General features: G+C 37.2%; 2 protein-coding genes across 3 annotated transcripts; one reads left to right on the plus strand and one right to left on the minus strand.

The window, feature by feature from the left end:
* Positions 1–1,106: 1,106 nt before the first annotated feature.
* pum3 (pumilio RNA-binding family member 3) lies at positions 1,107–11,077 on the minus strand. The gene is made up of 17 exons (XM_059544509.1): positions 11,002–11,077; positions 10,627–10,702; positions 10,289–10,462; positions 10,039–10,177; positions 9,189–9,264; positions 8,997–9,090; positions 8,841–8,907; positions 8,540–8,714; positions 8,343–8,446; positions 8,014–8,092; positions 7,836–7,934; positions 7,694–7,747; positions 7,130–7,210; positions 6,877–7,019; positions 6,533–6,755; positions 2,061–2,449; positions 1,107–1,331 (listed from the first exon to the last, which is right to left on the minus strand). The coding sequence occupies exons 2-16, from the start codon at positions 10,694–10,696 to the stop codon at positions 2,222–2,224; spliced, it is 1,806 nt and encodes a 601-aa protein (XP_059400492.1). The 5' UTR covers positions 10,697–10,702; positions 11,002–11,077; the 3' UTR covers positions 1,107–1,331; positions 2,061–2,221.
* Positions 11,078–12,265: 1,188 nt separating this feature from the next.
* trappc13 (trafficking protein particle complex subunit 13) lies at positions 12,266–22,097 on the plus strand. 2 transcript variants are annotated; one of them, XM_059544901.1, is made up of 13 exons: positions 12,266–12,414; positions 15,132–15,200; positions 16,110–16,209; positions 16,985–17,069; positions 17,152–17,279; positions 17,976–18,048; positions 18,341–18,385; positions 18,733–18,750; positions 19,970–20,103; positions 20,185–20,383; positions 20,533–20,633; positions 20,705–20,852; positions 21,807–22,097. In XM_059544901.1, the coding sequence occupies exons 1-13, from the start codon at positions 12,369–12,371 to the stop codon at positions 21,912–21,914; spliced, it is 1,254 nt and encodes a 417-aa protein (XP_059400884.1). In that variant the 5' UTR covers positions 12,266–12,368; the 3' UTR covers positions 21,915–22,097. The 2 variants fall into 2 exon arrangements, with proteins under 2 accessions (XP_059400884.1, XP_059400885.1); XM_059544902.1 differs by lacking the exon at positions 18,733–18,750.
* The last annotated feature ends 4 nt before the right edge of the window (positions 22,098–22,101 follow it).

Below are 22,101 nucleotides of genomic sequence, written 5' to 3' on the forward strand. Positions count from 1 at the left end.
CAGTGTCATTAAAAATAACCATTGCTAATATTATGGGTAATGTTAAAAGGAAGTTATCCAGGGTAGACAAACACTACTTCAAATAATTAGTTGAAGGTTTTAACATTTGGCTGAGCACAAGCTCCGTTTCAATACATATATATATATATATATATATATATATATATATATAATTTTGTATAGACATGTGTGAAGTTTTAATAAAGAAAAGCCAATTTATGATTTACATCAACTGGTTTCCTGTGGAAGCTCTCTGAGCAGGACAGATTGCAAAGAGATTTGATGAACTTCTGTATTGGCAGGGCTATTTTGCAAACAACATACAGTGCTTTAAAAGAAATTCAGAACCGTCATCCTCACTATAATAGCTTTGTGTTATGTGACAATTACGCACCATGCCCAAACTTGTTAACTTAATAAAAGGTGGCCATTGTGACATCCATAAGAATGTAACTACAATGTAATTCACTCTGAAAAGCATGTTCATGCAGGCATTGATAATCCATGAAAGATTAATCCTTGGGGATCATTGAAGTCCCAAGGACAGATGGAAGTAGAGTAGGGCAACAAAATTAATTTTCAAGCATGCATACATGCCTCCATATTCAAAAATACCTTTTTATTTTATGTCTAGAATTTTTATTTTGAGGTGAAACTATCCTTTTTTTCTTTAAAAGAAAGGTTTTATTATTACTATTATTATTTAAATACTAGCTGACCTAAAATATTCTTTAAAAGTAAGACATTCAGAATCTGCATGAAATTGGAACACTTTATGAACAAATCTCAGAGAGAAAAGTCTGGATTGTATTTCACCTCAAAAATCAAAACAATTATAAAACGAAACATACGTCTTATGATTTTATTGCATGTTGGCAATTTCATAAAAATTAAGCACATTTCCTGCTTTTTTTAATCAGCATATATTAATTGTACAAAAAAAAAATCATGCATTAATAGCATTTCTATCCACATTACTACATCATTTGCTTAATTTTCACGAAAATGTCTTGAATACATTTTAAGGCGAAATATAACCTGGACATGTTCTTGAATGGTTTCATAAGATTACAAATAAAAATAAATCAAAAAAGAAAGTTCAGGTATGTTTGTGAGTGTTCTGTATTTACATACATCAGTATATAAATTCAATTAAAATTCCAAAGGAAAGAATAAACTAACAAAACAAAACTGATTTGGCAGATCAGGCCAGCTTTTCCAGCAGAACCTCAACTCCTTTTGAGTTCTGGACCTTCTGTAGTTCAGGAAGGATGGATTTCAGCATGACTTTCACTTCTTCAGCAACACTTTCATCTGCACTCTGGAGAAGGCTGTGAAAACAATGAAAACCAAGCAGCTGAAACTTCAATCAAATAAAATCAACCAATGCACAGATCCACTCGTACGATACACGTGTCTCTGCATACAGCAGGGGGTTGAGTTTTATATATATTTGGTGGGAAAATGACATCAGAATAAACAAACAGTCCAGGCTAAAAATATAAAGAAACAAATCTCTCACTGCTTAAAGTCTTAGGAAGATTATAAGAGGTCATGCACAAAGACCGAGGCTGAGACGGGGAGTGGAAAGAACCCATAATCCTTTGCAGCATGTAACTCAAGGGCTTGTCTGCTTCAGTGGCAGCTGGGAGCCAGAGTTTAGTCCTTTATTAGCATACAGACAACAGCACAGAATAATGAAGCAGGAATGTGGAAGATGTGCTTAACCTAAAGCTCACTGTAAGGAATTCCTCCAGCTAATAATCGTGCGTTAAAAGACAGCTTGATGGAAAAGCAGCAAATTTGCTGCGATAGAGAGCTTGGGATGTCACAGGATAAGCGCTTTTGGATGCTTTTTAAAGTAGGGGCTTTAAACATGAATGACTGCACATCTTCTGTGTGTGCTCAGTGTATTTAACCAGCGCTCACAGAACAATGGCTGCTGTGCTATGTTTACAACCACCAATTAAAAAGCAAGTTTCTATCATACTAAAGAGCATAAAAGGGAGTGTATTTAGTTATTTTTTAGATCCGTTCATTTGTGGAGGTCATAAACTTACCAACAAAGAACAATGGCACCACGGTTGACTGAAGCCCACGTCTTGAGGTTCTCCAGCCCGACCTTCTGCAGAAGAATCCTGGAGAAACGCTCTGGCGAATAAAACAAGGCAGGACATGATGTAAAACATCAGCTCACATTGGGACACTGCTCAATTTGTTTTTAGTACTGTACATAAAGAAAATTACTTCTAAGAATTAAAAAGGAAATTAAAAGTATCCTCAAAATTCCCATCAAGCTTTTTAGCCCAAAGCTGTGAGTCCGTGACGCGAGTGTGTCAGGGTTTGACCTTCTGTACTTGCCTTCTCTCTCTGCCTCCTTCATCTTAGCATCCTGCTCGATCAACCATTTCAACACCAGATGACCAGCGGGGTGCTCTGCCATATGAAGCTACAGGAAACACAATTATTCATTCATTAGCTTGAAAAAAAAAAAACCTGTAATGTTCCAAATATTTATACGAAAAAAGACTTTAGAAAAGTCCCATTAGTTAATGCATTAACTAACATTAGGTAGCAAAGGGCAATACATTTATTAGAGTATTTATTCATCTTTTTAAATGTTAGTTAATAAAAATACAACTGTTTACTGTTTGTTCACGTTACTTAAGGTCCATTAAATAAAATGAACAGGGGACCGATTCTCATTATTAATTAGGACTAATCTGCTGCATATTAATAGTTAGTGAAGTAGTTGTTGAGTTTCGTATGTACGGGGTGGATAAGTGATCAAACATATGGGCATGCAGAATAATGCATTAATATGTTCTTTAAAAGTACTAATAATGCATGCTAATAAGCAAGTAGTTAATCATCTTTTGAGATGTGGTCCATATATTTTGAGAAGTATTTTTCATTGTTAGTTTGTAACATTTTGTGTGATGAATGTATCCAGCATTTTTTGAAACGAAGATGTTGTTATAAAGTAAGACATTAATGCTGGTTAGGGCTGTCGCGGTTAAGAAATTTCCCCTGAGGTTATTATGGGTGGCTCAATAGCGCGATATGCGGTATTACCGCCATTTTTTTTAACATACCTAATTTATCCTGATTTTGCTGCATACAAAGCTCTATCGTTGAGTTATGTAGCATATATTGTTGCTATTTTAACTGACAGAGAGAGACATGTTTTAAAACATGGTCCCACTTTATATTAGGTGGCCTTAACTACTATGTACTTACATAAAAAAATAAGTACAATGTACTTATTGTGTTCATATTGTATTGTAAAACACTTTTGCTGCTATTGAGGTGGGACAGGGGTAAGGTTAGGGAGAGGGTTGGAGGTATGGGTAAGTTTAAAGGTGGGTTAAGGCAGTGGTTCCCAAACTTTTCCATTCCACGACCCACCTAGACAAGTGTAATCTATTTCATGACCCACCACAATATTTGAGGAAAAAAAAGGTTGATATTACTTTAAGCCTAATCTTACTTAAAAGTTTGATGACAGAAATGAAGTATTTAAGAAAAAAAAACTTTTTATTTTAGAGTAGGCCTACACCTGAAAAAAATCACTATTAATATTTAAGTTTTAATTTTTGTTTACAGACTTTAGAATATGTAGTGTCCATAAAAACGTTAAACAGGCTCACTCCAGTGAACTGTAATCTGCGCTGCTGTGTTTTGTTGCAGAAAATGCATTCACGATCCTTCCGTGTGTGTCGGTGAGAACGGAGCACAATCCAACACTTTTTTTAGAAAAAGCATAAGAAGCAAAGCAGAACTATCTAAAACTGTTTGGAGATTAAAATAATTGTGAAATAGGTAAAAAATAATAATAAACATGTGTCTCGTTTTAAATAAACAAAAAAAAAAAAAACTGGATGACATTAAGTTCAGGCAGAAATTTATTTTAGCAATGGTTAAATTAATGTTCAGCAATATCTTCAAAAGATTTCTGAACTTTGGCAAATTTTTCTCTAAAAAGAGATGATACGTCAAGGAGTATTGCATTATTTTTTTGTGCATTTTGTTATGTGGAAATGTTTAAATCTTGTAGTGTTACAATTAACCCTGCGTTTGTGCACTGCTCACCCTGTACATGTGAAATGCTTTTTACAAACCGTTTCCCGAACGAAAAAAGTGCACAGAGCTCAAACGGACGATAGAAATGAATGAACATGGCCTACCTGAAACCGTTTTCGTAACATTTGTTTTCTGGTGTATGCAATCTCATGCGGAATATAGTGTATTGAAGTGAGCAAGTTTTTCTCTTTTAATAATGCGGACCGATTGAACCTTTTAATGACATTGCTCTGAGACCTTCACTGTTATTACAACTCGTGCGCGCCCGCGCTTCAAAACACGCAAAGCACGCGGACTTAATTGCAATTCGAAAATCACACTAAGGATATTGCAGTCCTTATTAATGTTGGTGGGCTATATCATTGTGACGAGTGGGTTCCCGGTTCCCGCCTCCTCCTTCCCGTGATTGAGAAGTTTTTAATGTGTTAGACTGGTGCCGAAGCCTGGGAGGAAGGAGGGACGCGCTGCCGAAGATCCCTCGGCACTGAGGTGAATCCGCAGTGCCATCGAGTAGGGCGAAGGAGGATGCTCGAGGCGGTGGGCTGGAGTGAGTTGCCGGGGAGACGGACGCTCCTCTTTTGTATCCTTCCGATCTCCTCCGTGGTTCTCGAGACTGGTGAGTCGAGCAGGTGTCGCTCAATTCCAATCACTCCACCGGCCTCGCACCGTTCCCACTCGTCACTTTCGTGCAGCCCTAGACTGAACTGTGTGTGTGTGTGTCATTGAAACGCAAATTTAGCTGCAGCCAAGTGACTTTGTGCGACCCACCTTGTTCCATTCTGTGACCCACAAGTGGGTCGCGACCCACAGTTTGAAAACCCCTGGGTTAAGGTGTAAAGTATGGGTCAACAGTGTAATTATAAATGTAATTACAGAAATTAAATACAGATGTAATTACACGTAGTTTTTTTTTAAATATAAGTACAATGTAAAAACATGTATGTACACAATAAGTACATTGTACTAAATTATTAATTAAAATGTAAGTACATAGTAGTTCAGGCCACTTAATATAAAGTGGGTCCTAAAACATTTTTGTTTATTGTTAAATGCCAAACAGCAACAAGAACATGTGTTTTCCAATAAATTTTTTTTAAAGAAATCATAGAGTTCTAACATGTATTACACGTATTTGCGCGCGACTTTGGACAGCAGCGGAATTCTAGACTGATTATCGCGCCACCACTGGCCCACCAGGACAGTGGATTCACGTTGGAGTCGATGCACTCCTCGTTATCTGCTCACGCTCTCTTGGGTATGGGGACTGACGCGGAGGTTGTCCGTGACTTCTGCAGGTATGCCTGTTACTTTCACGGCTGTATTTTACAGATTTCGCAAAGGCTTCAGCTACTCCTAACTGTCGGCTGGTCTCAGCTTTTCTTTTTGATGTTGCTCCGCGACCTGATGCTTGAGGGGGCAGCTGTGCTGGACGCTTACCGTGAAAAACACTTAACATGGCTTAATGTACTAAGACAGTGATATTAACAGACCAAACTCACTAAAAATCATACTAATAAAGTATATTATCTATAAAAATCAGATCAGCCCTGAATTTCAATGCAACTCGTTTAATAACACGTTACGCCTGGATGGATGGATGGATGGATGGAGAAAACCGTTATAAGAAAACACTTAATGTACTAAGACAGTGATTTTTAAAAACCAAACTCACTAAACATTATACTAATAAAGTATTCGATGTATAAAAAAAAAACAAAAAACAGATGAGCCCTGAATATGAATGCAAGTCGTTTAATAACACGTTAAGCCTTATGATGGTTTTCTATGAGAGGAAAAGGCTTAACGTGTTATTAAACGCGTTGAATTCATATTCAGGGATCATCTGATTTTTTGTAGATAGTATACTTTATTAATATGATGTTTAGTGTGTTTGGTTTGTTAATATCACTGTATTAGTACATTAAACCATGTTAAGCGTTTTTCACGTTAAGCGTTTTAGAATGTCCCGATGACCTCAAATTAGATGTATTGCTGCGTCACAGGAACCTTTTTGCAGCAAATTTTGCATATCGGCTTATCTAAATTAGCTGGCTCGCCCTTTTCATTGGGTTGAAAGCCAAAATCTTCCCAAACTGGCGACGTGACATTAGGTTTTGGGACGAGATCGAGTGCCTCCCATCGTTTCAGCCAGCCTATTCAAAACAAACAAAGCACCATAAAGCTACAACGGCTCGCGAGAAAATTACAGTCGGAACCATATTGTATCATTAATTTAACACAATGCACAGTGACAAATTGAAAAAACAAGGCGGCGAGAGAAAGAAAAAAAAAAAAAACTGAACACTGCAGTTGCTATCTTTCCTCTGCGGTTTGCTTGTCAATAGCGCGGTATTACAATATTGCGGTTATCGCGACAGCCCTAATGCTGGTATTGCTGACAGTACTGCAGATCTCCCAGCATTAGGTTTGAGAGCTGTAGAAGAGTCACCTGGCCATCTTCTCCTCCCGGTGTGAGGGGTCCGGCTGCCAGAGCCGCCACTGCCTCCATGGCAGGTCTGAGATCTCCGATGGCGGCGCCCAGGATGTCACTCACAGCCACGCTGCAGGCTTTATCCATGACCATAGACTGAGCGTTCTCACACAGGTACTTCAGCAGAGGAGGAGACACGGCCTCCAGCAGCTCCTTCCTCCGGATCGCCACATCCTTCTTACTGTAGGAGGACACACTCAGTAGTACACTTCTTCATCCTTTATTTTCCATCTGACACTGTGGTTGGCTCTTATGACCCAAATGCAGTACACGTCAATAGAAAAGAGGACATCTTCTCATACCTGTGTGCGTTGCCGTCACCTTTCTCAAGCACCTGAATGATCTCAGGTAAGAAATGGGCAGGGTCTCTCGGGCTCAGCAGGTAAAGCAACACCTTTTTACCAGATTTATTGCCAATTACTTCAGATAAGGAACTTAACATTTCCTGTGAGCAAAAAAAGACAAAAAAATGTCTTTAATCATCCAAATATTAGAAATAATAATAAATAACATATAAACCACCAACTAATAAAGAGAAAACTAGAGCGCACTTACTGAGATGATGATTTGTTTAACCAACTTGGTGTCATCAATGCAATCGAATGCAGCCAATAGTACAAGATGAGCATATTCACCCTGAAAATACATCAATGTCTTATTCTTACTGCCTTAAAACATTGGATGGACTGAAACGTCACAATGCATTATTTAGGTGAATCTCACAAAATGTGTCAATTATATGTCTGGTCATATTACCCCCGGAAAAAAAATCTAATGAAAGCAGAAATGATATAATAAATTCCCCCAATCTCTGCAATTGAAAAAAAAAAATCCAAAATGTAAAAATACAGAAAAAAAAGAAAATATTTTTGTTAAAAACTTAAATGTTTTTACTGTTATATTTGATCAGCTTAATGTATTTTCACGGAATAAACTGGGCAGTAAAAGATGTGTGTATATATATATATATATATATATATATATATATATATATATATATATATATATATATATATATACATATATATATATATATATATATATATATATATACATATAATCCAGACTACTGTGAGATTCACCCATTCATAGACTGTACAGATAAGAAAGGCAGCTTACCATTGCAAATTTGGCAATGTATGATTTCAATGTTTTTACTATAACTTTTCGGTCCTGTAAAAAGACATAAAACACGTCACACTAACAGCAAACACTAGCGATCCTGAATTGTCTAAAACAGCATGTCTAAAGGAGAGCTAGCCTTGGGTGTGCCGTGCCATAAACAGTGCATGGTGACTCTGGCTCCATCATGTGTGTGTGCCATGTACACCACCGCCTCTCTGATGGACTCGATCATCTCCTGAAGGACACACACAAACAGACTTTAGACAGAAACAACAGGAATCAGACGAGTGCTCACCGCTGGTCACAACACTCACCGTTCTCTGTTTGGCTGGAGCGTGCTCAAAGAAGTCCAGAAAAACTTTGTGGACCAACGAGTGTTTGATGACGGCCTCCCTACAGAGGGAGCGGAACGCATTAATACACGCAGAAATTATTCTATATCATCACATACAGGCACAGATGGGCAGTAGGAGGCTATGTACTGAGACAGTTAAAAAACTGTTAGCTGGTAGAGATTTGAGCGACTAGAAAATAAGTCTCCAGTAAACTGAGGACAGTTATGAAAGGAAACTGAAAAATGTGTTACTGTAGAAAGACAAAGAAATAGTACAACTCCTAATAGCCAGCTTTAAAAGTTACTCACTTCTGAGCCATGGGTGTGAGGATCTGCTTCATTTCATCCATGATGCCGTCTAACTTCTCTGGATTTGCTTCCAAAACCTTCTCTAGCGTTGGACAAACTGAGGACTGAATAACAGAAAACGCTCTCACCATCACTGCAGACACCAAACACTGATCTTGTCATGTTCTTCATGAAGCCAGCAGCTCGAGCTGGAGTACCTTGCAGACTTGGAATGTGTTTCCGTAGAGCTCCTCGGTGAGCATGAGTCTCTGGGACAGGATGGCCTTGTCGTTGTAAGCGTACTCGACTACTGAAGACGCCTCGGAGTGCCTGAGCATCTGTCTGACGTTCCCTTTAAAAGCCGACATCACTGCCCCCACCTGCTGTTTACTCCTACAGGAGGAATCAGAAAAACACATTCATCATTCGGAGTCAAACACTTTTAGAGAAGAATGTGATTCAACCCATGTTTTTCAGAATTACTGCATTATAATTTCCTGAAATATGGACGTGACTTACCCATACATTAGAAACTTTTTCACAATGTTTCTAGCATATTTCGATTTACTCAACTCCACGATGTGCTCTAGAAAGACAAACATCCAGGTAGAGAGTATGATGAGAGACGATCACGTCACACAACTTCAGGTTCACTGAACTGATGAGAAGACTGACCTTTGAGTTCCTCGAAGACCTCCTGTCTCTGCTGGTCACTGCCGAACTGAATAAAACACTGAAGCACTCGCGTGGAATCATGAGCAAAGGCAATCTAGTGAACAAAAGACGAGCACAACAGTGTTTTACAGTAAAATACTGCCAGATCACTACAAACAGTGAATACTCAGAGCATAAATAATCTTCACTTACTGTTTTAATTTTGCCCTTCACAAGAGTCTGTAGTTCTTTCATCAGTTTGACCCTTTTTTGCTTGTCACAGTCTTTCCTGTATTTCACAAAACACATTGTATGAGTGCAACCTTTGCAATTATGTCCTTGTTAGAATTATTTTTGTTTATTTGTTAGAAGCGATGGCATCTTTTGCTTATTCAAACTAAATTATTGTGACTTCTTTTTGTTATTAGAAGTGTCTTGAAATTATTTTATGCATTTGTTTATTAATAATGAAATTTAAAAAATGTATTTTATAGAAAGTGCCAAACACATAAACCATTTCAATATTTACTGTCAAAAACTTGGTTTCCAAGAAGACTGTACTAACAGACAGGGAAAGTGAAAAAGCTTGAGATGAAATGAGATGTGATGCACTAAGAAACAAACATTACAAACAAATATTACTTATGAGCAATATTTCTATGCTGCATCATTTCCTATCAAGCTGCGATTCTTAACTATTATTCATTGAACGTATATGTGTTTATTATTCATTTCCAACACAGAATGAACTGTAACTTGAAAAGCGACAGAAATGTGGTTGCAAAAAAGGTGGAAAATGTCAAAAATTTCGGAAACATTCGAGAAATTTTGGAATTTTCCAGGGATTTTTGGAAAGTTTCTGGAAATGTTTCACCTCTTAGCAACCCTAGATGGAAATGACAATTGTTTATGATGGTTAAAAACAAAGTAGCTGCTGAGAGTTTAGTATTTTATCAGCTTTTTCTCAGTTAATTTTCTACAGGGTCGAATGGGCTTAAAATGCCCCAAACTGAAGAAACACCCATATACCAAATTCTCACTTGCAATAAACAGAAATGCTTACCGTCTTACAATCTCCCACACTTGCTTTGCTCTGCTGACAATCTGGTAACTCTCTTTTTTCTCGTTCTGCTGGCGATTCTGCTTCAACTCTTTCTTCTTTTGTTTGAATTCACCCCATTTAGGTTTCTTCCCTTCAGGGCCTGTCAAAGAAAGTGCTTTTGATGAATCAGTACATGAAGAAGCACACGACACACTGTTAATAATGTCTCTCAAACAGGGCGCTTCAGGACACATCATCCTGATGTTTGTACCTTCTTCATCTTTGCTTCCAGGGTGTTTTCTCTTCTTTGTGAACTTTCCATCTGCTGGTTTTCTGTTGAATTTCCGCGGTCCTCCATCTCCAGCTGATCTTTTAAAGCTCTTTGCTTTGTCAGTGTTGTGAGGTTTGAATGGTCGTTTGCCCTGAGGTTTTCCTCCTGGTTTACCTGATAAACACAAACATATATTAACACATTATAGACATATATCAGTCAATACAAGCCTGCTGCACTGTGGATTCTTTACATTCACAAATACAAACCTGAAAATGAAGTCAAGTTAGAGATCTTTACTGCATGATATAAAAAACAAGACTAGAAGAAGTAGTTACCTTTCGGCTTGAATGATGGTTTCTTCCCGTCTCTGGGCGAAAACGACTTCTTTTTCGGTTTGGTCTCCATACTGGACTGCAAATTATTAATTAGCTTTGTTTGATTATATAGTATATTGTAACTCTAGAAGCTGAAAAGTTACACGTGTGCTTTTATCAGAGACTCGTGTCGAGATCTCGTGTCGTAATAACTCCTCGCGAAGAACCGAGTAACGGCGATTTACGCTTCTACAGTGACTTATACAGTAGCTTTAGACTACTGACAGGCATGTAGTCTAAGAAACGTTACACATATACAATATTGGAGCATTTCGTATCCAAAAAAGAGAAAATTTCGTTGTTCAACAAAACGATGAAACACGTTTCCACACTTACCCATGTGTGTAGAGACAAATCACTTTACGGCATCTGAAGTCCACACGGCTGTCGTAAGAGAACCCGTTTGCGACAGTCTGTCGTAGCTTTTTCATGTACTATAAATGTATTTTATCTTTAGTAAACTCATATCCTAACAAGAACTCCAAATCCTTATTTCCCTTTTTATTTAAGATTCTGATAAATTCCTTTCTTTCTTCGTCATATTTTTAACATATTACCTGCTTTACTGTTTCCTTTTCCCCACAATACTCACGGAAACCATTCTCATGTAGTCCAGTAATAAATACTGATGCGTTCAGTCCTGCGTGTCCAAGCCTCATCCTTGTTATACGTATGTTTCTTTAAAAGAGAAAAAGAAAAAGAAAAAAGTATTTCTTATCACAGAATGTAGAAAATACATGAATTTAGAACAAAATGTCAAAAAACATGCCAAAAACTGTGCACACACAACGCATGCAATATATTATGCCTGTGTGTGTTTTTTTTGTCAGCCAAATCCCTCAGATGTTAAATAAATGTAATAATTTCAATAATTTAACTACTTCACACGTTCATGGTACTGTCATGTTGTTTACTGGTCACATGACATGCAAGTAAACATAAAATAATACGTTAAAACATAAAAATAAAGACAAATATATTACTGTTGTAATGTCACAGGGTTCTTCCATAAGATCAAGATAACGAACGGGTTTAACAAGAGCAGGCTTCCTTTTATTAACAAAATTAAATTTTTATTTTGTTTTTCTATTTTTGGATCAACAATATATTCTTTTGTGATCCTGTTTAAATTAAAGGGGAAGTGACCCTTTGAATCCCACTGAAAGTTTTACAAGCTTTCTTAGGGATATCTGAATAGATGAAGGAAACTAGGGGTGCAGTTTATGTTCCTCTCTATGCATTTACTCGATTATTAATATTTATTTTACACTATACATATTTATATTGAATCTTATGTTGTGTGCTGTGTATTCTTCAGAGGTTAGCCAGAGATAAAGCAAAGTTTCCATCTCAAGGACTTAAAGATGATTAACATTATAACGCAAATGCTTCGAATTTGATTAAATAAACCCTTCAATATCAAATCATTTTTAAAGAAACTGATTTTAGCTTTTCTTCATATGAGCTTTTGTATTTTCCTCCACTGAATGAAGTCATGTTGGATAGAGGTAAAATTAATGCTATACAAATAATCACCATAAAATGTTAAAAGAAGATTTGTTTTTTTGTGGAGTCCAGCTGCAGTGGATTTATCACAGTCAGTCTGCACGCGCTCTTCGCTGACTGGAACGCGGTTTGTCCCTCTGTACTCGCCGTGAACAGCTGATTTGCAGGTCAAAGGTCAGTACAGTGCAGCAGACAAGATGGAGGTGAACCAGGCAAAACAAGAGCATCTGCTCGCACTGAAAGGTACTGCAAGTGTTTACATGTCTTGCTATAGAACCGAAAGAGCAGCTGAATGTCTGAGCGAAGTTGCGAGTGTACATTCAGTCATAAACATCGCTGCAGTGCCGCTGTATCGGTGCTCATCCCTGCTAGCTGCTAATGCTAATCAGAGAGCAGAATGGACTGTGTCTCAAACCTGCTGCGAATCATTATTAGATCTGAGGCACAGTACATGTTTATTGTTATCACGTATGTGTGTTTAGTAGTCTTTTGATCGTTGTCCTGAAGTAAACAAATGACAGGTGCCTATCTGGATCATCAGGCAAACAGTATTTTAAGAGATCCGTCCCAAATGACGCACTCTACACTGATGTACCATGCACTAAACCGTGTAACGTTAGTGTATGTATTATATACGGTTATATCAGGTTATGTTGTCGTTCATAATCGGAGTCTGATAGCCCCTCCCCCTTCGGCACGTCACCTCATCTCTCTGGAGGAGTCATTAGTTGATCTGCAATTACTGGAAACAATTAATAACCAAGAGTATCATTACTGTACAGAGCTGGACTTCAAAAATAAGTGAAGAACATCTAACTTTTTATCCGAAAAGTAAAAAAAACTAAGGTATTCAATAATGAGTGTACCTCTGGGATAGGCTAAAACGAAGTGGTTAGTTAAAAAGGTAATTAAGAAAAAATGGCAAGAGTTACATTTAGTCATTTAGCAGATGCTTTTTTAAAAAGCAACTTACAAATGAGGACAATGGAAGCAATCAAAAACAATATGATATATAAGTGCTATAACAAGTCACAGTTAGCTTAAACACAGTACACCTAGCAAGGGCTTTTAAATAATAGAATAAAAAGAAAAGCGATAGAATAGAAAAAGAATAGAGCAAGCTAGTGTTAGAGGTCATATATATATATATATATATATATATATATATATATATATATATATATATATATATATATTTATATTTATATATATATATATATATATATATATATATATATATATATATATATACACACACAAAAAAAGATTAGAAGGGTAGTTAGATTTGTTTTAAGAATAGAATTAGAATAGTGAGTGTTAAAGTTAGAGGGCAAATAAAGATGGAAGAGATGTGTTTTAAGCCGATTCTTGAAGATGGCTAAGGACTCAGCTGTCCGGATAGAGTTGGGGAGGTCATTCCACCAGGAGGGAACATTTAATTTAAAAGTCCGTAAAAGTGAATTTGTGCTTCTTTGGGATGGCACAATCAAGCGACGTTCACTTGCAGAACGCAAGCTTCTAGAGGCACACAAGTCTGAAGCAAGAGTTATGGACTCGTATGAAATAAATAAAGAGGTAGGAAGTGTGAGACAGGTTTGTGGCTACAGAAGGGATGATTCATTAATATCACGACTCTGTATTGGGCACACTGGACTGAATCACTTTTTAAAACTAGTAAACATAATAAAGGATCTGGCAGCAAACCCACAGTCCACAAATAAACAGATGAACGTGCTGATTATAATGAAGAAAGATCTCCGCTCATAGAGGAAGTTAAGTTAACATTGAAGCGCTTGCTGAATGGTCATTTAACAGTGACTAAAGCATTATTAGAAAATCTAAAAGAAATCTAGTTTGATTAGAAGAATTCAATTTTTTTTTTTTTTACCCTTTCTTTCCCGGTCTTTTACATCAACGCTTCACACTCCACTCCAGTAGATGGCAGAAATGCACCAAAGCTGTTTTGCCAACCGCCATTAAAGCCAAAGAACAAGTGCACTTTTTATTTAAGAAATTTTCAGTGTGAATGCACTACTGGCATTATTATATGTCATAGAATAGTGCATGAGTGTGTATGTGTGTGATTTGGGATGCACATAATGAGTCTAGTACTGTATGATAGGAGAGACAAGCACTGTGTTCTGGGGAGTTTAGGATTCATCTTCATCTCTTCTGGGTTGAACTTGTGCATCATTTCTTGCGCTTAATGTCTTGTGAATAAAATTAATGAAGACCAATATTAGTTTTTTTTTCTTCATGTTTGTACTCTTGGTATGTTAGTATGTTAGAGACACTGGTGTAAATCAGTAAGTTTTAGGACAGAGAGTGCAGAGGCATGAATCAGTTGGTGTCATTTTTAACCATGAAGATCACAATTGTGACAATTTTAAGACCATTTAGTCTTTTCTAATCATGTCTGCATCCACAGTTTTATCCCTGTTTGTGTTCATACAGCAAGTGCTACACAAGTCACCAGGTTTCCTTTTTGAACTAAATGACTAAAGACAACTGTACTGCAATAGTAGCATCAGGGTAGTATTGTAGTACTGAATAAAAGTTTATGCTGATTTTAAATAAAATGATAATAGAGTATTAAGTCTTGACAAGATGATTAAATACTGCGTTACATTTAGAAACATACTGATTAAATATACTCAGTTGTAATTAAAATAATTAAACGCTGCAGACAATCCTAAGGCCACAGTGAAATATTATTATATCTTTGTAATTTGGTGCTTTATAGCTGCGGACTCACAGAGATATTGATTCAGGAAGACAATTATCTTGATATTAACATTATACTGAAGATATCACTCAACCAAGCTTTTAAAATTACACAAGAAGCTAACTATATGACATATTTGTGTCTATATAAGTTGTTACTGTTACTCTTATCAACCTTAAATAAATCTATGTATTATAATGATTTCATATTAACGGTCTTATCTTTCTCCATCCAGTGATGCGGCTGACCAAACCTACGCTTTTTACAAACATGCCAGTGACGTGTGAGGACAGAGACCTTCCAGGTACCACCCAATCACACGACATTAACCAGGATTTCATCACTCATCTGAACAAAACACATTGTATGAAACTGGATACTGATGCATTGGTAAAGAAATTAATTTCAGAATTCATTAATTGAGCGGTTCGCTATGAAGGGCTAAAATGAAAAATGCATAAAAAAACATAAACAAAAAAAAATGCATTTTAAAAATAACATTCACTTATTGTCAACATTTCGAAACAAAAAAAAAATAAAACCATGCATGGAATGTTTCTTTTCTTTTCATGTGATGTGGCACGAAATCACAGCCCATCACTGGCCTTTTTTTTGCCTTCAGCCCTGTTTTGGGCATCTCTGGTCTGCAGTATTAGTTACTGCTAGTTTTTGTAATGCAACACATCAGCTGAGTCCAGTATTGAGCTTTCCCGTCCCAGTAAAGCCTGTGATAGATCAGCAGCGTGTGATGTTGGTCTTCAGCTGCAGGTATCCGGCGTCTCTGAAAGGAGATCTCTCTCAGCCTCGCTCCAGAAACACATGTCACTATGACAGTTCTGAGGGGCACTTCTATATATAAAAGGGCTGAAGTATGTTCCTCTATAAATCAGCATGAATGAGATTTTAATTTTAAATTAATACTTTTAATTTGTACAAATATTCAGCAGAAACAAAGCTGGCAAACAGTTACTTTGGCTATTACTCATAATTTGATGATTTGTAGATGTTGATGTTATATTTGTCGTACAGGAGATGTTATACATCTGGAATTTTTATGCATGTTGACAAACCATGGCCTGTGACATACACGTCAGAAATAGCTGCCTATGCCTCAAAAATGCACAAATAAAATGATTTATTGATTTAGATGTTTAAATCTCAGAGCGTCTGTCACTCAGGAGGTTTTAGAGCTCAGCATATCACATGTCTGCAGGTGATTTGTTTGTACGACTCATGAAAGACGATCCATCGACCGTGAAGGGGGCAGAGACACTGATCCTCGGGGAAATGCTCACGCTGCCACAGAACTTTGGGTAATGTTTGTTTAATAAAATCTACTTATGTTAGTTATACAAGCATGATTATAACCGAAAAGTTTGAGATTTATTTTTGGATTTGTTAATGAGTTCATTCATGGCACTTTCCACAAATATGGTACTCTTTGGTATCACATGACTTTTTAACCCGCATTATTTGTAGTTAGAACTATTAGATATGTTTGATTAAATACACTTCTACAAAATGAACTTTCATTACACATCAAATGACTGTATTCCAAACCCCAAATCAGAGCTTTTTTCAGTTTTCTAGCAAAATAAATGAATAATGCTAGAACTCTGGGTAACACTTTAGAATTGTTAACATTAATTACATTAGTTAATATTAGATAATGCAGTAACTAACCACGAGCAATGCATTTGTTATAGTATTTGTTGATCTTTGTTTAAATTACTTAAATAAAATACAACTAATTATTGTTAATTTAGTTCATTTTTTTTTATTTTAAGACCATGAAATAACAATTTTTGATTTTAATATCTTCGCTAATGTTGAAATTAACATTTAGTTGTCACCAAAAATGGCAAAATGACACGCATCAAGTATATAGACAACAGGTTACAACAATCACAAACATTACATGACAGAATAGAAACTTAATCAGCTCGTGTAGTATTTCGCCTGACCTCCTGGGGTTAATGACCAACATTATGTTCAGGTTACGCACCTCAGGTCCTATTCGTGGAAAGTGCCAGAATCTCTCCGTGCTCCAGCGATTCCAAATATGCATTCTCACTGTTTCCTGTACAGAAATATTTTCCTTGGCGAGACCTTCTCCAGTTACATCAGCGTGCACAACGACAGCAATCAAGTGGTCAAAGATATTCTTGTGAAGGTAACGGCTCGTGTGAATAGTAGAGGATCTCCTGCAGCTGTTATGTCTCACTGCTATCCCATGATCCTCTCCTATCTCTCAGGCGGACCTGCAGACGAGCTCCCAGAGGTTAAACTTATCTGCTTCCAACTCTGCTGTTTCAGAGCTCAAGCCTGAGTGCTGCATTGATGATGTCATCCATCACGAGGTCAAGGAGATCGGGACACACATGTACGTATCTTCAGATGGTCTAAACTTTCTAAGCCTTTAGGAATGTAATGCAGGTTCGCATTAAAGGTGCTGTGTGTAATTTTTTGACTGTACTACAGCATAGAAATACCATAATGCATTAGCAAAGTTCCCATAACTTGTTTCTCCAAAAAAACAGTGCTTCAGCCAGTTATTCTATTTTGAAATGTGCGTTCCGAGTCGGAATGTGTCAGTGTGACTCCGCCCACTTACAGTTTACCCAATAATATTGTGACCGCATGGGTTGCCAGTTAGTGGAAAACACCGCTTAATGCAGTCATGGAAGCCAGCAGACGAACTGAATCAGAGATCATAGATTCTACTCGTCTAAAATGATATGATATCAGTATGATAACAGTGGCAAATAATGATCTGGGGAAGTAGTCTTCCACAGTCCAATATTGTTATTGAACTAAAACTAGCAAAAATCATTTTTCAGTGCTTTAAATAGATTAAATAAAATACAAATAAATGAAAGGCCTTGAACAATTTTAAAATCTTAAATGGGAAACTGAAGAAAATAAGTTTAGGTTTTAGGTACTAATATTACTAAAACTGAAATAAAAGTACAGTTGAAGCCAGTGCTGGGTAGAAACTGTTTACATGTTAACTGGATTAATGAATCAAATTATAATTAAGTACTTGTCCTCACCATATTTGTTTCTCATCTGATTCCAGCTTGGTCTGTGCCGTCAGCTACACCACTCAGACCGGAGAGAAGCTGTACTTCAGAAAGTTCTTCAAGTTTCAGGTGAGCTCATCTCCTCCTCCTCCGTCGAGTCAGTCTGCGCTGTGATTGGACGCCAGCGCCAAACCATTTCACGCAGAGCTGAGACTTTAATTTACACTAAAGCTTGACATTTGAACTCGAGCATGAGATGTCATGCTGCTCGGTGCTTCCAGGAGATTCTCAGCAGAGTGTTGTACTGAAGAACCTGAAGCTGCGTCATTGAAAACAGTCTCGAGTTGTGTGATAAATAGAATTTGACATGGATTCTGTTGAGGTACAATCAAACTTCAGTTTCAACTCTATTTTGAACCAGGTTCTCAAGCCTCTAGATGTAAAAACCAAATTCTACAATGCTGAGGTGAGTTTACTTTTACCATTTTGAGCCGTTGTATGTGTTTTTGTAACATTTAGAGAATTACGCAAAAGCAAATTACGCACTTACTGTAGGTTTTTATTTTCATGTTCATACTTCGTTTCTGCATTGCCTCGCTGCTAATGAAATAATTTATAGTGAGGCTATGCTTTTTAAGAACCCGTTTTATACATTTTCATTTTATATCTCTTTTGTAAGTAGTGTGTGTTTGTTTCATTCATAATTTGTTTTTGTTCACATTTACATCAAGAAGAAAACTGACATTGTCATTTTCTGGTGCATGTAACCTTCACTTCTCTAATGTTTATTTTTGTGTTTTATTCCTCCATTAGAGTGACCTCAGTTCAGTGGTAATTGTTTTTCTTTCTCATTCCAACCTTTTTTTTATTTTCTTTTTTCAGCATAACCTGCTTCTTTCCTTCTTCTGAGTAAAGCATGGGGAAAACATGAGAAAAGTATTTCAATATTCAATATTCGGAAAATATGAGGTTATGTTCAAAAATCCAGATCATTAGTAAAACTCATAATTTTTTTTGACATTATCGCCATCACCTTTTACAGATCAATATTTCAGTGGCACTAAGTTACTGTTATCTTTTGGCAAGATTTTAGAAAGGTTGCATTACCATCAACAGTTACCTCAAAAGTCCTAAATAATTATTTTGCTATTGATGTTTTATTAATATTAACCAATAGCCTGAAAGATATATAACCAAGATATTTAAACATGAAAAATCTCCTAAGATGTATTTAATTGGACATTTTCATTTAGTGGTAAAAAGTTAGCATTTTTTAATTGGACAAATAATGATGACAATCTCGAAAAAGAAATTAAATTGAAAGTGAGATGAGAAATACTTTTTTCTTTTTGTTTTCCTTTTCTTGTTTCCTCTCAGTGCTTTTGCTCCACCGCTCACTCATCTGACCAGTGCTCAACTCTCAAAACACATACTCACTCTCTTTTTTTTAAAAAAAAATTTTTGACTGGGAGAAGTATTTTTTTACACTTAAATCAATGCCAGAAAAATGTAGTATCAATTGTAATGGTGTTAAGAGTTTTTTGTTGGTGGTAGTGAATTAACCAGGCTTGGCGTGGGATCTTTGCTTCATGCTGTAGCAATAACAAAATCATTCTGCCAGAAGGTGCTGTTGATCGATCCACAGGCATGAACTAACCTCCACCTGTATTACCAATGCCAAATATTACTAAACTTTTTTTTTTTCCAGAGATCAACTGTATAAACAGCTGCTTTATTTGGCTCTCTTCACTTGAGCTTGTCTGAAGAGCTTGATTTGACGGGCCACATTCAAAGACCTTTACACGACAATGATTCAAATATTGTCGTATTGATTGTGATATTATGAACACATACTTAAATGGTAAATATAATTCACATGCATTAAGTCCTTAATGTTGAGCCCTTCAAGTAAAGTATCTCTCCAGGATATTGTGTATAAAATACAAACGAACAAGCAGTACAATACTGCATGAGATCTTAGCAGGGCTGAGTAAATAACTGAATGTCAGCAGCTGGTCGGATTTGATGCTCTTGACCTTTGACCCTCCAGACCGATGAGGTGTTTCTAGAGGCACAGATCCAGAACATCACTACATCCCCAATGTTCATGGAGAAAGTCTCTCTGGAGCCTTCTATGATGTACAACGTCACTGAGCTCAACAGTGTGTCCTCGGACAATGAGAGGTAACGTTTACATTTGTAGCACTGGCCTCATTCGGCAACACACTTGTTGGCGTAATGCACTACGTTTTCTTTTATTTCTAGCGAGTCAACGTTCGGGAAGATGTCGTATCTGCAGCCACTGGACACGAGGCAGTATTTGTACTGTCTGAAGCCCAAGCCAGAGTTTGCAGAGAAGGCCGGGGTCATCAAGGGGGTGACCGTGATTGGCAAACTAGACATTGTGTGGAAAACCAACCTTGGGGAGAGAGGACGTCTACAGACCAGCCAGCTCCAGAGAATGGTACGCCTGCTTTAGTCTGGATTTAAAAGAAAGAAAACTTGCTGCAAGCATTCAACATACTTAATCAGATGAATTACTTCATCAGTCCTGAAAAAGTCATCTGATTGTGTGTTCCCCTGACACTGATTGATTCAGATCTTCTCTTCTAGGCTCCTGGTTACGGTGACGTCAGGCTCTCTCTGGAGTTGATCCCAGACACGGTCAGTCTAGAGGAGCCCTTCGACATCACCTGTAAAATCACAAACTGCAGGTGAGCTGTGCGTCTGTCTGTGTGTTCGATGTGTAAGCTGTCGTGTTAACGGCTGGTTTGCTCCCTGTCAGTGAGAGGACCATGGATCTGGAGCTGGAGATGTGTAACACTCGCTCCGTTCACTGGTGTGGGGTGTCCGGCAGACAGCTGGGGAAACTCAGCCCCAACGCTTCCCTCTCCATTCCTCTCAAACTACTGTCCTCCGTCCAGGGTTTACAGGTAAGGGAAACTTAGACGTGATCAATCGACTTTTTTCATGGAGATAAAGCTGAGTCAAAAACTAAAAGTTAAAGGGTTAGTTCACCGAAAAATGAAAATTATGTCATTAATAACTTACCCTCATGTCGTTCCAAACCCGTGAGACCTCCGTTTATCTTCAGAACACAGTTTAAGATATTTTAGATTTAGTCCGAGAGCTCTCAGTCCCTCCATTGAAGCTGTGTGTACGGTATACTGTCCATGTCCAGAAAGGTAAGAAAAACATCATCAAAGTAGTCCATGTGACAAGCATCGAAAATACATTTTGGTCCAAAAATAGCAAAAACGACGACTTTATTCAGCATTGTCTTCTCTTCCGTGTCTGTTGTGTGAGAGAGTTCAAAACAAAGCAGTTTGTGACATCCGGTTCGCGAACGAATCATTCGATGTAACCGGATCTTTTTGAACCAGTTCACCAAATCGAACTGAATCGTTTGAAACGGTTCTCGTCTCCAATAAGCATTAATCCACAAATGACTTAAGCTGTTAACTTTTTTAATGTGGCTGACACTCCCTCTGAGTTCAAACAAACCAATATCCCGGAGTAATTCATTTACTCAAACAGTACACTGACTGAACTGCTGTGAAGATGAACACCGAGCCGAGCCAGATAACGAACGAACGATTGACTCGTTCTCGGCATCTTTGTCTGGATCATGATTAAAATGCGGGTGTTGCCTCTCATTTTAAATGGAAAGAGCACAGACAAAGCCTAATTTTGTTTATGTGAAGATATTTATTTTTGTTACTTATTTATTTGAATTGGGACTTGTTTTTAAATTTCAGTTTAGTTATTTACATTATCGCTACATCCTTACTATTTATTCAAATGAATCAACACATTTCTCTACATGTGGCATTTGACCTCTTTAAAAGCTAAAATGAATGTGCTGTATATATTTTGTTTTTTTTAAGAGCATATCTGGACTGAGGCTCACAGACACCTTCCTGAAGAGGACGTATGAATACGATGACATCGCACAGGTGTGTGTGGTGTGTCCGTACACCAGTCCAGAGAGCTGAAAAACCCCTCAGGCACTTTGCACTGTCTGTGACAATGGACCAACTCCCATCTCTTCTGCATCTATGAATAGAACACCTTCTGCTCTTTACCTTTAAGCGTGTTGTTTTAAAATGTCATTTTTAAAGCCCTTAATCATCATTTTAACTGTATGTCAATGTAAATAAAATGTCAATTAAAAATCAGCTA

This window comes from Carassius carassius, chromosome 49 (genome assembly GCF_963082965.1).
Source record: "Carassius carassius chromosome 49, fCarCar2.1, whole genome shotgun sequence".
Classification (NCBI taxonomy): domain Eukaryota; kingdom Metazoa; phylum Chordata; class Actinopteri; order Cypriniformes; family Cyprinidae; genus Carassius; species Carassius carassius.

What these genes read in the sequence shown, in the direction of transcription:
- pum3 (XM_059544509.1), bottom strand. Translation starts at nt 10,696, where the DNA reads ATGGAGACCAAACCGAAAAAGAAGTCGTTTTCGCCCAGAGACGGGAAG. An exon ending in ACATTGCCAAATTTGCAATG is followed by an intron (nt 7,211 to 7,693) that starts GTAAGCTGCCTT and finishes ATGTATTTTCAG; the next exon opens with GGTGAATATGCTCATCTTGT. An exon ending in GGTGACGGCAACGCACACAG is followed by an intron (nt 6,756 to 6,876) that starts GTATGAGAAGAT and finishes GTCCTCCTACAG; the next exon opens with TAAGAAGGATGTGGCGATCC.
- trappc13 (XM_059544901.1), top strand. Translation starts at nt 12,369, where the DNA reads ATGGAGGTGAACCAGGCAAAACAAGAGCATCTGCTCGCACTGAAAG. An exon ending in ACGCTGCCACAGAACTTTGG is followed by an intron (nt 16,210 to 16,984) that starts GTAATGTTTGTT and finishes TTTCCTGTACAG; the next exon opens with AAATATTTTCCTTGGCGAGA. An exon ending in AAGGAGATCGGGACACACAT is followed by an intron (nt 17,280 to 17,975) that starts GTACGTATCTTC and finishes ATCTGATTCCAG; the next exon opens with CTTGGTCTGTGCCGTCAGCT.